We start from the raw sequence: 17055 nt of genomic DNA, 5'->3' as shown, positions 1-17055 counted from the left end.
GGGACTGGAACCACCAGCATACTCCGAAGGAGATTGTTGTCATAGTGTTTCTATGCTAATCAGAAGCAGGAAGTACTAGAAATCTTGAAGACTTTCCAGCCAAATGTTGCAGATTCAAGAGGTCCAGATGGTTCAGAAAATCATCCAAATTATTGGTGTTTATCTGAACTAAACTTGGTTTTTTCAAACCTTCTTCCATCAGTCGCTATATGTTAACGATCCCTGCCTTCCCCCCAATCCCACAATCGGAAGCTCTTGGTCTTTGTGTCTTCCTTGTCTCTTTCATCTTGTCTCTTGGGGCTAATTTAGAGAGTTTGAGGGAATGGGGGATAATGTTTTTGGCTCTCTGTTTCCCATTAAATCCCTGGTGTCAAGAGATGGGAAATTTCTAACCTGAGTCCCATCAGTGATTGAACACAGAAAAGACGGTCTCATTCCCGGGCGTTGGACCCTAATGTTGAATATTAAAAACTCCTATCTTATGAACAAGATTTTCTGCATTCAAACTTGGCAATACTTTCTTTGAACAAAATCAGCCTCTTACGTAAAAAAGGCAGTGGGGAGATAGAGCCTGTCCCGTGGCTACTCCCTCTGTCTTCCGTTCTATTCGTCCTGATTTGATGGATGGATGGATGTTTCATCTCTCACAGCAATGACAGTACTAATGAATACATGGACATGAAACCCGGAGTTTCCTATGTTGTGCCGACCAAGGCGGACAAAAGGAGATCGACAAGAATAGGTGGGTACCTATCAAACAATCAGGATTTCTCATACCACGGTGAAATGTACCAGTTTGCCCCATAGTGATTGGTTCTCTTTTTCAGTAAGGCCCAATGCCCAGTGCCACCGGTCAGTGGCAGTTAGGGTTCCACGTGGGTATTGGGGTCAGAGCATTTGTTACTGTATAGGAGTGTCTCACTGCATATATGAAAATAACATGGGTATCAGATTGTATTTTGCATATCAAAAAATAGATTTTTTTTTAAAGATTTTATTTATTTATTTGAGAGACAGACAGTGAGAGAGAGCATGAGCAAGGAGAAGGTCAGAGGGAGAAGCAGACTCCCCATGGAGCTGGGAGCCTGTTGCGGGACTCGATCCTGGGACTCCGGGATCATGACCTGAGCCGAAGGCAGTCGTCCAACCAACTGAGCCACCCAGGCGTCCCAAAAAATAGATTTTTATATTTATTTACCATCTTCCTCACCTAAAGCCCCAGATTGTGAATACTAGCTTGGGCACTTACCTTTCCTCAACACTGGGCAGGTGACTTGCCTGCATAGTCACCTCAGCTCCTTCATTACCAGCCTTGGTATCCTCGTCACTGTCTTCTGTTCTCTAAGCTCTGAGGTTTAATTGCTAAGAAAGTGCTCCTTCTCCTGACAGGTTCATACATAGAAAGAGATGTGACTCCCGCCATCATGGAAGATGACGAGTTGGCTCTAGACCTGGAGGACTTGTTGAGCTTTTCTTACCAGGTGGCCAAGGGCATGGCCTTCCTTGCCTCCAAGAATGTGAGTAGGCGTGGTTCTCTTAGCAGAACGCCCCCCCCCCCCGTGGAGCCTTTTAGAGCCCTGGTTAGAATACACAGTGTCATTTGGAAGTGTGGTAACCCACAATAGAGGAAATTCAGTTTCTTCATGCTCCAACTGCTCTCTCTTTGGAATTCCTATTCTCATTTATAAGCTTTAAAGTGCAGGCCTGTCTAAATGAGCTTTCTATGAAAAAAAATTTTTTTTATGCAGTGAATTCATTTAAAAATTTTGGCTTTCAGGATATGGGAGCTGCTCCTAGAAAATAGATAATGATTTTATCGGCAAAAGGAGGGGTGTCTCATGGCAGGTGCTGGGCTTGGTGAAGGGCACACTTGGGTTTTATTGAAAGGCCTCAGCTATTGTATGGGTTCATGAAAGTGTTGGGGGAATAAGGAATCAGAGAATAATAAGTATATGGGGGAAAGATAAGGATGGGAAGAGAATGATGGAACCAAAGCGAGGAACATAGTCTCTGGAAGGGTGAGGGGATTTCCTTAGCAAATGGGACTAGCAGACTAGCAGGAGGTAACGGATCCCACCCTTCAGTGTCATTGGTGACATTTCCCAACAGTGACCAAACGGAAAGAGTGTGATACAGGATGGCTGCAATAAAGAACCCCTTCCCTGTGTCCTTGGGAAACATTGAATTGGAGTTGCAAAGATGTTTTAAAAACTCTGTAAAAGGACCTTCAAAGAGAGGCATGCAGAATGAGTTTTCGGTTTAAGAAATATGATAGGACTATTTATAATGTATTTTTCTATGAATGAAAGCAGTCCTAAGGAGAAAAAAAAATCCATTCGCATTGGTTTGGAAAGTGATTATCGTAATTAAGATCCTAACGATGTGAAACACAAATTCTGAACATCATTCAAAGCATAATTTAGATCTTTATTTTTGGTGCACCGAATAGTTTCATTGGAAAGCCGAGGTACTGGATTTGTGTGACAGAGCAGCATTCTAGAATGTGTTGGACATAGTTTTCATTCCTGAAGAGTTTAAAATAAATGTAAATGGTTTTCTTTTCTCTCCCACTCTCCTAATAGTGTATTCACAGAGACTTGGCTGCTAGAAATATCCTCCTTACTCACGGTCGAATCACAAAGATTTGTGATTTTGGTCTAGCCAGAGACATCAAGAATGATTCTAATTATGTGGTCAAAGGAAACGTGAGTACCCACTCTCTGCTTGACCAGTCCAGTGAAGGATTTTAGTTTCAAGTTTTTCTAAGAATTGCTTTTTATGAGTTTCCTAATGCAAATCCTACCTTTGAGATATCATGCATGTTAGCAGTCAAATTAAGTGTACTTCAGCAAAATTTGCATGGTATGCTGAACATTACTACAACGAACATTCCGATAATAGAATTCCTAATTCTAATTGTGTAATTATGGGGCATGTGAAAGAAACAGAAATAGCCTTAATTTTCATTATAGCCTGAGAATAGCAATGAACTCTAGTTTGTTCAAGTGAAACAAATGTGGGCCTGAAGGTCACAGCAGGGCAATTTGATTTGGAGATTGACATGCTATGTGAAAAAGATTAAAATCTAAGGTAGTGTTGAGAATTAGGTATGTAGAATGTTGGATCTTCTAATCAATAGCGAGCATATTAAATAATTGGGTTAGAGAACATAGTGATTTTATTTCAAAGTGCTTTATTTCCCTGCCAGTTCTCACTAGATCATCAGAACAACCCCCTGCGATGTCCTCACATTTTCAGAGTTGGAAAAACTAAAACTCCATATGTTTTGTATGTTTTAGTAATGAACCTCACTCTTCCAGAGCTGTCACAGGTCAGTAAGGCCTGAAACCAGAGTGATCTCCAAAGCAGCATCCCATTACTATGGGAAGCCATCGAGTCCTGTGCATACATTCTTGTATGTCTGTTTGCCCAGGCCCATTTCCCTAGTCCAGATTTATTCCTGGAAGTAGTTATTTCTGTCCCTTATGATAATGTAGTATTTTCTCCACCATCACCATAGCATCTCTATGGGTAGGCTGTACTTGACTTGGTTTTGTAGAAATGTTGCTGGCTTTATGTCCTGATCAAGCCGTATATTTCTTTCTTTCTTTTTTTTTTTTTTAAAGATATTTATTTATTTGAGGGACGCCTGGGTGGCTCAGTGGGTTAAAGCCTCTGCCTTTGGCTTAGGTCATGATCCCAGGGTCCTGGGATCGAGCCCCGCATCGGGCTCCCTGCTCAGCGGGGAGCCTGCTTCTTCCTCTCTCTCTGCCTGCCTCTCTGCCTCCTTGTGATTTCTGTCTATCAAATAAATAAATAAATCTTTTTAAAAAAAAAAAGATTATTTATTTATTTGAGAGAGAGAGAGAGAATGAGAGCATGAGCAGCGGGGGTTGCAGGCAGAGAATAGGGAAAAGTAGGCTCCCGCTGAGCAGGGAGCCCGATGCAAGGCTCGATCCCAGGATGCTGGGATCATGACCCAAGCCAAAGGCAGAAGCTTAACTGACTGAGCCAGCAGGCGCCCCCTCAAAACATTTCTAATAAATCTCTTCTAAGACTAGATTTCATCATTATGAGGGTTAATGGAACCAGGTTCTCTCCAGCTCGGTGCATGCACTATTGGAAGAAGGAACAAGGGATGGTTCCTTATCTGGGCCTTTCAATAGTCAAAGAAAGGCATGAGGAGGAAAGCAGCGGGTTCTGGACCCAGTCTTGCCGAGTTCGCATCTGATTCCGTTATTTAGTGGCGGTGGGATATTTGTGAGAATTACCCAATGCCCCTCAACCTTGCTTTTTTTCCTTCCTATTGGACATGATCCTGTCACCTGCCTCATAAAGTTGTGAGGATTAAATGAGTTCATCTTGGTGACATGCTTAGGACAGTGTGAGCCATATTGCTCCTAATATAGCGCTTTTCTTCTTCTTTTTTTTTTTTTTAAGATTTTATTTATTTATTTGACAGAGAGAGATCACAAGTAGGCAGAGAGGCAGGCAGAGAGAGAGGAAGGGAAGGAGACTCCCTGCGGAGCAGAGAGCCTGACGTGGGGCTCGATCCCAGGATGCTGGGATCATGACTGAGCTGAAGGCAGAGGCTTTAACCCACTGAGCCACCCACGCGCCCCAGCAGCTCTTTTCTTCTGTCCTTTGTAGATGTCTGATTTGGAATATAAATAACTGTAACAGTGGTTATGCCGCAGCTTCGTAGTAACTTGTTACTGGTTGGGGACCTTTGCTGAAATGCACAAGGATGGGTTAGGTCCCACCAGGCTTCTAGACTGGGGGCTCCAGCTTAGGCGTGTCGAGCTAACCAGTTACAGATCTCTCTTCATCAGGCTCCCACGACATGTTACTGCCCCAAATTTACGACATCTTGGCCGTGTGTCGTCTCCCTGTGTCCGCTTCTCAGAAGGTTCTTCCACTCATTCCACATAGGTTCTGAGTCATTTTTTCTGCCGTGGCCCCTTCCATAGTCCCGTGAGGCCAGTTGGAACCCTTGTCAGAACGTTGTCTGAAATGTCTAAAATAAAACCTGTAGGATGATCAAGAAATACAGTTCATTTGGAATAGAGTTCTCATGCTATTAAAAAGCCCATTTTTGCTGTCGGTACCTGTGCTGCGTTGTTATGTGGAGCAGCCTGTTCTAGGCGTGGGTCTCAAAACGGCTGTGACTGGTGACATCGCTTGATGATGGTGAAAGTGACTGTTGGTTCCTGCTGGTAACAAAGTCACAGGAACAGTAAAGATCGCTGGGTGTTACTGCCTTCATTCACCACTGAAGGAAATGCTAAGCTTCATATAGAAGTTAATGAAAACAAGAATGTCCTTCTTTCTCCCTTCCAAGTTCATAGGCCCCTGAATCCAGGACACCTGTATAGCGGAGCTAACCCCGGGGGGCTCAGTTGGTGAAGCGTCTGCCTTCGGCTCAGGTCATGCTCCCAGAGTCCTGGGATCAAGCCCCACATCAGGCTCCCTTGCTCCTTGGGGAGCCTGCTTCTCCCTCTCCATCTGTCTGCCACTTCTCCTGCTTGTGCTCTCTCTCCCTGTGTTAAATAAATAAAATCTTAAAAAACAAATAAATGAAAAGCCCCCATCGGAGCTTTAGCGTAAATTTGGGGAGGGAATACTAGAAGGCTTGCTTGCTTGCTTTTTTTCCTGCTGGCTAAAGTAACTTTAACACTCGATTAAAAATTGTCTTCCCAGTTTTCAATCCTAAATGGATTAAGAGAAGGATTGATCTAGTTGTTTATGGTAGACTAAGATCCAGGAATCCAGAATGTCTATAAGAGGAATAGTCCCAGCAAGTTTAGTTTGATTTTCACGGAAAGGGTTCATTTAGGATGTGAACCTCCTCTGTTGAATTTGAAGTCCAGATCTGCCGCTCGCTGCCTTGGAACCATGATGGTCACCGGAAGCCGCTGCTGTTCTTGTACGCTGGCTTATACAAGGCGACTGTTGAAAGATGAGTGAGGCAGCGGTACTGTGCGAAGCACTTGGGCCCACATGAGCTCACTTAACCCACAAAACAACTCAGGAAATTGGAAGCATTATTTTTGCTTTACAGAGGAACACATTGAGACTTCATTACAGATACTTCTAGGACATTTCCAACGTATTCATAAAGGATAATTTGGGTTTGAAATGACCAAAAACCCCAAAGAAAAGGAAAAGAAGCGTGGTTAGCAGCAGACTGGGGCTGATTAGAACGCCAGGACCCAATCCTAACTCTTCCATTTTCTTACCATCGCCGGCGTAGCCCTCCTTCTTGCCGCAAGGTGGCCTCTACAGAGCCCACCAGACGGCAGGATGGAGGAGGGATGACGCTCTACGGACTTCTGTCCCCATCTTTTTTCTTTATTTTTTTATGATTGGTCTTATTTATGTGAGAGAGAAATAGAGCATGAGTAGGGCTGGGGCAGGGGGTGGGAGCAGAGCAAGAAGCAGGCTCCCGGCTGAGCAAGGAACCCCATGCAGAGCTCAGTCCGAGGACCCCGGGATCATGACCTGAGCCGAAGGCAGACGCTTAACCGCCTGAGCCACCCAGGCACCCTTGAAGGTCCTCTTCTTGAAAATGTGGATAGTACTCTGTGAACCACCTATTTCAGAGGTAGGGGGAGTTGTCTGAGGTCGCAGGGTAAAAGGCCTTCGTGAGATGGCAGTCACCTTCTCGCCCTCACCCCCTCAGCAGGAGCGATGGCTGTAGGAATATTATCTATTCTTTTTTTTTTTTGAACTTATTAATTAACATCACCACATGTGTTGTGCTTGCGTTCTAGGCTCGGCTGCCTGTGAAGTGGATGGCACCGGAAAGCATTTTCAACTGTGTGTACACATTCGAGAGTGATGTCTGGTCCTATGGGATTTTTCTGTGGGAGCTATTCTCTTTAGGTAAAGTGCTTTCCAGAGGCACCTTGGTTAAATTCCGAGCATCTTCTTTAAGATTGTTATCCGCGTCCTGCTTGCTTATTATTAACACTGATTCGTAAACTGTTTGTGCCTCAGGAAGCAGCCCCTACCCTGGGATGCCAGTCGATTCTAAGTTCTACAAGATGATCAAGGAAGGGTTCCGAATGCTCAGCCCTGAGCACGCACCTGCTGAAATGTAAGGGTTGAGATATTTTCTTGCAGGTCCTGCTTCCCCTTTTGTTTTCCTTTTCAAAGACAGAAACCCAGGTGTGTGCGTGTGCGTGTGTGTGTGTGTGTGTTTGGGGTGGAGGGGGTGCGACAGTGTTTCACCAGGACGGTCTGAAGTATCAACACCTCCTGGTTCCTTTTGATGACATCCTGATCAGGTGGTATTTTTGTAGCTTATTTTCATAATCTCTTGTCACCAAATACGCAGAAAGCTTCAGCAGTCTTCCACAGGGCCAGTGTTTTATTTCATGCCCTCGCCATTTAGTATGCCCAGTTGCACGGCCCTGGAATGATTTTTGAGATGGTCACATGGTGTACACTGAGAAGCCAGGCCAAGGGCGTTGAGCAGTGATAGGAAATGGCCCTCGCTTCGCAGGTATGACATCATGAAGACTTGCTGGGATGCTGATCCCCTGAAAAGGCCAACGTTCAAGCAGATCGTGCAGCTAATTGAGAAGCAGATTTCAGATAGCTCCAATCATGTGAGTACACTCCGGCCCCCGCTCTCGGTCCCGGGTGCTTCCTTCTCGGGCCCAACCCCTCTCTCCTTGGCTTAGGCGGCATACTGGACTTTGGGTGGGCAAGGAAAGCAGTGGCAACAAGTTCTTTCTGCCTGACCCCCATTCTGAGCATAAAGATGTGAGATGAGGAGGGAAAAGGGGAAGGCTTTGTTTCCTCCCCCGACCCCAGATGCTGGTCATGGGGTCGGCGTGTTCTCTGTCTCACATGTCTGGGCCATTCAGCCTTTGGACAGTTGGGGTAATGTGAACTAGAATAAAAAGCATAGAAGAGACAGCTGTTAGGGCAGGGAAATAAGCCTCCTGCTCAAACAGGCGTAGCCAGAAAATGGCAGCTAGCCGTCATGCCCACAGCCATATAAAATGAAGAGCTTTTTGAGGTCGAGAGATTCCCCGCCGGTGATTTGAGGAGGTGGGGAGGTTGGGGTGGGGATTCTAAACTCAAAGCCATTATTTCTTCTCCTACTCTTAAGGAAGAATTAGCGATCCTTGCTTTAACTCAGATTTTTTTTTAAACTGCTTTTTTAATGGATTGTATGCTTGGAGCTATCATTTCTAAGAGTATACCACTGATATTTTGGGGTTCAAGCTTACACTTCTGGGTGTCAGAGCATGTTTCAAAGTAAACATGTTTAAGTCTCAGCGGAAGACCCCTGGAAGGGCCACCAGTGTCCCAGCAGATGACCTCAGCCATTGGGTTATAGTTGGCCAGAGAAGTTTAGAAACCCTTTTCAATAGTTTAGGTAGTAGTCCTTGTTCCCAGATAGACCCCGATAGAAAAGTACTTTTTTTTTTTTTTAATTGCCATCACTTCTTATGTATCAGACCTTGGGGGAAATGAGGGATCAAACAAAGTTTATGTTTCCTTTTGTCACTATGCTCGGGATTTTTGGCCATGAAAGTCCCATCCATCCCCTCCCTTTTCGAAGAGACTTTTTAAGTTCCTTGCAATCCCGAAGCTGCCAACATGTCCCCCTGTCGCCGTGTTTGTCATGGGGACCGGCGTATTAACTGCGGACTTGTGTTCCTCAGATTTATTCCAACCTAGCGAACGGCAGCCCCCACCAGGAGCGGCCTGTGGTGGACCATTCTGTGCGGATCAACTCCGTGGGCAGCAGCGCGTCCTCCACCCAGCCTCTGCTGGTGCACGAAGATGTCTGACACAGGAGGCCTGCCAGTGGGGGTGTGGGGGGGGTCCTCCCCAACAGGAATGATCCCAGCTCTTTTGGTTTCTATACTGGTTGTTTTTGTTCTCTTTCGGCTTGCATCCTGTCCCAGAGTAGTGGACACGCCACTGTAATCCCATCTTGACGCGCACACTTGAGTGGCCGGTGATTTTTGTCACCAGCCAGCATCCTGTTGTAAGAGTTCCAACTGTATCTTCTCTTCCCCAGAGCCAGGCAGCCCCCATTAATGAAAAAATAACAATAATAATAATAATAATAACAGACTTGGAGCAAGGGAGGGTGGGCTGGGCTGGGCACCCTGAGTCCTTTCCAAGGCTTCTCTGATTTTGATTTGAAAAGCATCACCGATTGTTTATTTGAATAAGTCACAGTGGTCACCTGCGGGCCTCCTAATCATCCTTGACCATATGATGATGCTGCAAGATTAGAAGCTGAGACCTGATCGCTTGATGTGGAAAATGGAATGTTCTTAGAACAAAGGGCAGAAGTCTATGAATATCTAGGCGTAAGCAATCTAGTATTTCATGCTGGGAGTGAGACCGAGGCCATGGAAAAGTACTCCCGGCACATGAATCAAGACCCGGGCACGAGCCTTTGTTCTCCTGACCGGGTTTGTAAATAGAGTTTGCTGTTAGGACACCGAGTCTTAGAGGAGGCCTCCCAGCCGGCATTTGTATATACTCATCTACACGTTGTACATGGTCATATACTCGCGGGGGGACGTCCCCCAAGGTGTTGTTTCTGGATGCGACCCTGGCTCAGGTCTGCTGTGCTTAGAAATAGATGAAGAGCCAGATGAGTTGGAAGGAAACAGTGTTTTGTTTTGTTTTGTTTTGAAAGAAAAACAGACCATAATTGCCAAGCACAATCTTAACAAAAATCCCCTTTTGTAGCCTACGAACCTTGCTCCCCAGATTCTCCAGAGCAAACCTACCAGCTTCAGAAAGGCATCGTGCTTGATGGCTTCGATGCCTTTGGAAAAAGTGACTGGTTCACTGCATGACTCCCACGGGAGGGACTGAACAGTGCTGTGTTAGTCTGGATTCTTCGAATTAAATATAGATTCAGCCTCCTCTGCAGGCATGTCCCGGACGCCAGGCCAGTACTGTGTGTGTGTGTGTGTGTGTGTGCGTGCGCATGTGTGCGTGTGCACTTCCGCGTGTGCTTGTAGACAAATATTTTGGGGTGTTTTTTTTTTGCCTCCAGCCCAAGAGGGTCCTTCAGCACTCCAGAAGTAGCTTGGCCTTCATCATCCTCACTGCTCGTTTCTCTGCATCTCGCTGTCTAGAGGAGCTTCCCCAAAGCTCACGTAGCGTCTAATAGGAAGCAGAGTGCTTAAATATTTATTTATTTGCAAGCCACCGACACCTCAAGCATCCTGGTGTTTGTACTCAGCATACTGTACTCATTCCTTAGACCTAAGGCTGCTCTCCCGCTAAAGCATATTTAAATGTTACCCTTTAGGCAGTAGCCTGAATGTTATTCTTCGAGTTCACCTTTTTTTTCTTTCCTTTTTTTTTTTTTAAAAAAAAAACCCTCTGCCCAACTGTCAGAGGTCCATGGGTGTGCGCCGAGGTTTGTGTGTTGTCTTGCGAGATTCGGGTGTGCTGCCTACACGGTTCCCCCTCCTGGGTCCCTCAGACTCCGCTTAGAGAACTGTGGTCATTTATCTGGAAGTTACCATTTGCACTGGAGTTCTATACTCTCGCACCTTTCCAAAGGTAACAGATTTTGGGGTTTTGTTGTCACGTGAGAGATCGTCGCTGTTTGCCATCCTCTGTCGGAACATTTCCTTTGTGTTTCTGTTGCCTTTGATTATAGTAGGAAAAGTGGTGGTTCATTGTAGATGTCTAGGTACTTCAGGGGCACCTCACTGAGAGTTTTGTCTTGGATATTCTTGAAAGTTTATATTTTTATAATTTTTTTTTACATTGGATGTTTCTTTGCCATTGCTTACTGTTTGAAATTGTTTTATGGCTTTTTTGTAAATATTGAAATGTAGCAATAATGTCTTTTGAATATTCCCAAGCCCACGAGTCCTTGAAAGTATTTTTTATATATACAGTAACTTTATGTGTAAATATGTAAGCGGTGCAAGTTTAAAGGATGTTGGTGTTCCATGTGTTTCTTTTTCCTGTTATGTTGTCCAATTGTTGACAGTTCTGAAGAGTTCTAATAAAAATGTACATATATAAATCAAGTGGAATTTTTTGATTATTTCTTCAAGCTTTGGTGAAACTCAACTTTGAAGCATTAAAGCGCATTCACTCTGACATTAGAAAGTTTGTTCCTAGTATGCCCTAGATAACAAGCGAGACCATCAGATCACTAGGCTTTATGTATTTGATGATTCAACAGATATTTATTAAGAATTTAGTATGTGCTGTATTTTCTCATTTTATTTTTACAACCCAAGGTCTCCATTTAAATTGAAAAAGAAATACAGGAAACATTTTGAGAACACTACACATTGCTCGATTATTATTAGGTTGATTTATGTGAAATGACTATTTTTGTGGGCAAAATGATAGCTAAATAGCAATTTCATGTGGTTTAGTCTGATGTAACTAGCGTGTTTCTTCCTAGAAAAGATTGTCTACAAATGAATTGTAATCCGCAGGGTTGACATGAGGACTCCTTAGAAAGTGGTTTGTTTTCTTGTTAGCTTGGATTTTGAAGAGAGCTTAGTCCATCCCGAGGTGTTCCTGCTCTAGCCGTTAATGGTTACTCTCCCTTGCTTCTGGAAGAGTTGAGCTCTATCACTTGCTTGGAGGAAGGTGATTTGTGCCTATCAGTTGAGTCGTTTCTTGTGGCTGGAGCATTCTTTGTGATGAGGAAGTACCGTCCAGACCAGTGGAACCTGCCAAAGGCCCGAGAGTCCTCCCAGCTTGAAAAAACAACCCTGAACCATGGAATCCTATTACAGAGGAGTTAGGCACATGAAACACCGTCAGTTTTTATTTTCCTTATTGACGCATCTATACCTGCCGAAGAAATATGTCCAGAAAGGAAAGGGAAAGAGGGGTGAAAGTTGTGATCTGTAATGAAGAGGAATCCTTTAGCCATCAGGAGGAATCACATGGCCAGGAACATTTCAAGAGTCTGTGAAAAACAACCACATGTCGGCCCAGCATTTTCCGTTACTGTATTACAGACTGGAATGAGTGCTAATTGACCACAAAACAAAGAAGTCCTTTCTTTCTGAAGGTTTTCCGTGTCACTGAGGCTTTTTCATGTGTGTGAAATCTTGACTTAAAAGCAGTCAATGGGGGTGCCTGGGTGGCTCAGTGGATTAAAAGCCTCTGCCTTCAGCTCAGGTCATGATCGCAGGGTCCTGGGATCGAGCCCCACATCGGGCTCTCTGCTCGGTGGCGAGCCTGCTTCTCCCCTCTCACTCTGCCTGCCTCTCTGCCTACTTGTGATCTCTCTCTGTCAAATAAATAAATAAAATCTTAAAGAAAAAAAAAAAAGCAGTCAACGGTCGCTGTATTATTAGCCCATAGTTAGTTCCCTCACTGGCCCACCTAGCTTCAGGTGCTTGGTGTCCTGGCTCAAATAGGACCTGGTTACAGCCTCGTCTCGACCACTTACTGCTGTGTGTGGTATTGGGCAGACCGGCTCTTGAAATCTTAGTTTCCGTAATAGCATGATCTGCCTGAATGCAGTAATAAGAAGCTGTCAAGACCACATCATATGCCTAATACATAAACAGTGGTCATAAATGGTAACTTTTTCATGGCTCGTTAGACTTAACTAGGAACAAAGAAGAGCCGCTGTACCAGCATAACCCAGTTGGTATCCCATGTGGAACTGTAGAGTCAAAATTTGCTTCCAGTTGTTTCTCTCCTAAGTGCAAACAGTATCACACTAGTTTGCTGTGAAACTTGACTTTGCTCAGAGATTTCTGTGTTTTACTAAAATCCTAAGTCTTTAGCCCGGAATTCAGGTCTCCCTATTCTTGATCAAGATTTCCTTCTCTTGGGACGCCTGGGTGGCGCAGTTGGTTGGACGACTGCCTCTGGCTCAGGGCGTGATCCTGGAGTCCCGGGATCGAGTCCCACATCAGGCTCCCAGCTCCATGGGGAGTCTGCTTCGCTCTCTGACCTTCTCCTCGCTCATTCTCTCTCTCACTGTCTCTCTCTCTCAAATAAATAAAATAAAAAATTAAAAAAAAAAAAAAGATTTCCTTCTCTTATATTACCGTAGACCCATGAATATGCCCCACTCTTTCTGCCTTTACCTTTCAAGACCAGGGAGATGATCTCAGATGGAAGCTGCCTTTCAATTCCCATGGCATTCTGTACCCGTACTTACTGCTCTTAAACCTCTTCTGCCTTGTACTGTAATTATTTTGGTTCTCCTATTTCCTACCCACCCCCGCTCTATCCTGTCTTAAAATCAGGTAACCTAAAATACCTAGATGTGCTAGGATTGCTAGTTTTATTGGTTATCATTTACTTGTTAAAATACTTATCCAAGCACTTGGAGGTTCAATTGCTGTGCGAGGTAAAGAGTTGCCCAAGTTCACTTAGTAGATAGACATGGAGATCAGAGTCTACTTTGGTGGTAGCAAATATCATGGTCTTCCCATGTGAGCATCCCCCACTCCATGTCCTCACAGACATACTCCTATCTATCACTCTCATGGAACCAAGATGACATCTTAGAAATCCCAGTCGTCTTCAGGAAGCCTATACAAATCTATTGGAGTTAGCTTAAGGAGAGTATTAACCTGTCACATGTAGATGATTACCACGTTTCAGCTTCCATGAGACACAGGTGGTTCTCTGTCTCAGACACTCCTGAAGCTTCTAGCACAGTGCTTCTTGAGTGATTAATACTTTTGAATGAATAATTAAACACACCGTAAGGGAGAGCCATCTGGGAAGACATGGGTCCTGGAAAGACAGGAAATCGCCCAAAATGCGACTTTCACCCAGAGTGGGACCTGAGAGGTGGGCTTCATTTTACACACACACTAGGGGTGAGGCTTGGAATGGGGGAAAGGCACTGAAGCTGCCAACACGTCTCTGGGCTGGAAGGACAGAAACTGCAGACAGAAGATCTCCCACATTCCAGGCTTGACCTTGGGAGAGGGTCAGTGGGGGCAGCAGAAGTTTACATGGGGAAACACCTCCCCCTAGGAGGGGTGTTGGGGTCAGTTGGGCTGTAGCAGAAGTACTAGCTGGTCAGCATTTGAAAGAGTTTTTGTGTAGGGAAGTATTAGTCTTGTGGGGCTGCTGTAACAAAGCACTGCACACTGGGGGATGGAAACAACAGAGATGTCTTGTCTCAGTTCTGCAGACCAGATGTCTGAGAACAAGGTGTTGGCAGGGTTGGTTCCTCTGAGCACTGCAAGAGAATCTGTCCCAGTCTCTTTCCTAACTTCTGGTGATTTGCTGGCCATCTTAAGCATTCCTTGGCTTATAGACTGCCTTCTTCATATGGTGTTCTCCCTCCATGTGTATGTCTATGTCCAAATTTTCTCTTTCTTCAAGGATAGCAGTCATGTTGGATTAAAGGCCCACCCGACTCCCCTATGACCTTATCTTAACTAATTGCATCCACAATGACTTGATTTCCAAGTAAGGTCACATTCTGAGGTACTGGGGGCTAGTTACTGTTATGATGTCAACATAAGAATTTGGTGAGACGTAATTCAATCCATAACAGAAGGGCCTCCAAAACCCTCCATATTGTAGCAGGTGACCAGAGCCTCACTAGAGTAGTAAATTTGGCTCTCTAAAAACTTGAAGAATATGATCTCCAAAATGCAAATTTCAGGGCATCCGTTTCAATGTATCTATTGTTTAGAGAGTGTCTAGAACACTGCCTGGTCTGTAGCAGACACTCAATACTTGAATGAATGCAGCCTCATATGATGGAAAGTGGAAAACCCCCCTTTTTGGAACTTGCCTTCTGGCCTGCCATCCCTGGTGTTCCTGTTCTGTTTTCTGTCATCTCCCTTTGAGGGTTGGAACACTGGGTCTGGTCCTTTACTGTCTTCTTTCACCTGACGTGGTCTTACCAAGCTGTGGTCAGTCTCACCTAGTCCCCACCCTCGGATGTAGAGATCACCTACGAGCTGACAGTTTCCAATGTTCTCTCTGATCTCCCTCCTCTCAGACTCTGGTTGCCAGGTAAAGCAGATGACATCCAGTTAAATGTCCTCTTTGCTATTTGGGACACACAGATAAGTAAATATCCTTTATCTGAAATGTAAACTAAACCAGATATCCTGTATTTTGACTGTTAAATCTAATAACCCTTGTCTAGATTTGGGACATCTTGAAGTTAAGGATTGCTCCCAATTAATTGTTGGCTACTCAAGGCTCAACCCAGGGAAAGAATGTAGAGTTTAAGTGATAGGAAGAAAAAAAAAAACAGGAGGAATTTGATTTCCTTGAAGGTCTGTAGGTGGCAAATCTTAGTTTTTTGTGTCTAAATGTGTTCTCTTACCTTCCTTCTTTTTTTAAAAAAAAAAAAGGTTTTATTTATTTATTTTAGAGAGAATGTGTGCGTGCAGGGGGAGGAGCAGAGGGAGAAAGAGCAAAGCAGATTGCCCACTGATGTGGAGTCCAATGTGGGGTTCCATTTCAGGACCCTGAGATCATGACCTGAGCCAAAATCGAAAGTCAGGCTCTCAACCGGTTGAGCCACCTAAGCGTCACTCATCCCTGAATGGTGTTTTCACTGGAAATAGAATTTAAGAATGGCATTTATATTCAGCACATTCATCTTAGCCCATTTATTTCCACTCTTGTCTCATTTCCATTGTTGCTATTGAGAAGTAAGATCAGTTTATTCTTTTGAAGATAGTTATCGCTCTTTTCTTTGTTGATGCTAACATTGTCTCCTTGTCTTTGGGCTTTGTAGTGTCACTATAGTGTGTCTAAACTCGAATTTCTTTCCATTTATCTTATTAGGGATTCTTTGGCTTCTAGAATCTGTGGACTGGTGTCTTTCATCAATATTGGGATGTCCTCAGCCCTTTTTAAGTTGCCTCTGCCTGTGATGTCATGTTTCACTTCTGGAATTCCAGTTCAGTGTACCACAGAGACTCTTAACTTTGATCTCAGTGTCTGTTAATCTGACTTTCATATTTTCCTTCTTTTTATCTTTCTTTGCTGCACTGCATGCAAGGTGGTTTCTGTTCTTCCTGTTTTCTGAATTCCTCTTCAGTTCCTGTCCATGGAGAATTTGTTTTAGCATTTTTATTGAGGTATAATTAACATATCATAAAACCCCCTCATTGTAAGTGTATGATTCAGTGATTTTATTAAACTTACAAAGTTGTGCATTCATCCTTATGATGCAGTTTCAGAACATTGCCATCATCCCCCTGCCATTTCTGTCATACCTGATTGTAGTTCATAGATATTAATATAATTTCAGTGAATTGATTTTCAGTTATTCTTGCCTTGTGAGATGATACCACACATCCTACTCTCTTAAAGTACACACACACTCACTGAGTCTCACTTACTGTCTCTGGGATCTTTCTAGATGTTTTGGTCACATAACTAAGAGTGATAATGGGTAGGTTACCTTGCTTGGATCATTATCAGTGATGATGATGATGACGATGATAATGATGAAGATCGCTATTGAATGTTTACCATATACCTGGATCTGTATTGGCTATTCTACATATATTTACAACCAGGAGTAGCTATTATTTATCTTTATTTAAAGATGAAAAAACTGGGGCACCTGGCTGGCTCAGTCAGTTAAGCATCTGCCTTTGGCTCGGGTCATGATCCTGGGGTCCTGGGATGGAGCCCCACAATGGCTCCCTGCTCAGCAGGGAGTCTGCTTGTCTGCTTCTCCCTCTGTCCCTCCTCCCCTGCTCATGCTCTCTCTATCTCTCTCTCAAATAAATAAATAAATAAATAAATCTTAAAAGTAAAGATGAAAAAAAAAACTTTGCCTTTCAGGGGCTCATGGTCTTGCCATAAACTTCATGTTTAAGAGCACTGGAACCAAGAGGCAAGCACTAGTCTGTTTGACCCCCAAATCCTGGGATTTTAAACAGTAAGGTCACCAATCTAGTTGGTATATGGGCAAGCCCTTTCTTGTCCTTTTCTGGGCTTTCAATGATCGTTTGGCCATTTCATTCACCTTCTAAAACATAAGAAAAGGTAAAGAAATAAAATCAACTGCTTTGCTACTCATTACCAACTCTTCTAAATGTTGATGAGAATGGTGGTTGACTAAAA

At 44.0% G+C, this 17055-nt stretch overlaps 1 protein-coding gene across 4 annotated transcripts in view; it reads left to right on the top strand.

The window, feature by feature from the left end:
* KIT (KIT proto-oncogene, receptor tyrosine kinase) overlaps positions 1-11036 on the top strand; it is an 87550-nt gene extending 76514 nt beyond the window's left edge. For all 4 annotated transcript variants that reach the window (XM_044225774.1, XM_044225772.1, XM_044225773.1 and 1 more), the window contains exons 15-21: positions 651-742; positions 1390-1517; positions 2583-2705; positions 6774-6885; positions 7000-7099; positions 7508-7613; positions 8682-11036. In XM_044225774.1, the coding sequence (XP_044081709.1) occupies positions 651-742; positions 1390-1517; positions 2583-2705; positions 6774-6885; positions 7000-7099; positions 7508-7613; positions 8682-8810 (790 nt within the window). In that variant the 3' untranslated portion in view covers positions 8811-11036. The remainder of the gene's footprint in view (positions 1-650; positions 743-1389; positions 1518-2582; positions 2706-6773; positions 6886-6999; positions 7100-7507; positions 7614-8681) is intronic.
* Positions 11037-17055: the final 6019 nt, after the last annotated feature.

This window comes from Neovison vison, chromosome 11 (assembly GCF_020171115.1).
Source record: "Neovison vison isolate M4711 chromosome 11, ASM_NN_V1, whole genome shotgun sequence".
NCBI classification, from domain to species: Eukaryota; Metazoa; Chordata; class Mammalia; order Carnivora; family Mustelidae; genus Neogale; species Neogale vison.
This window is presented reverse-complemented; position numbering and strand designations above follow the sequence as displayed.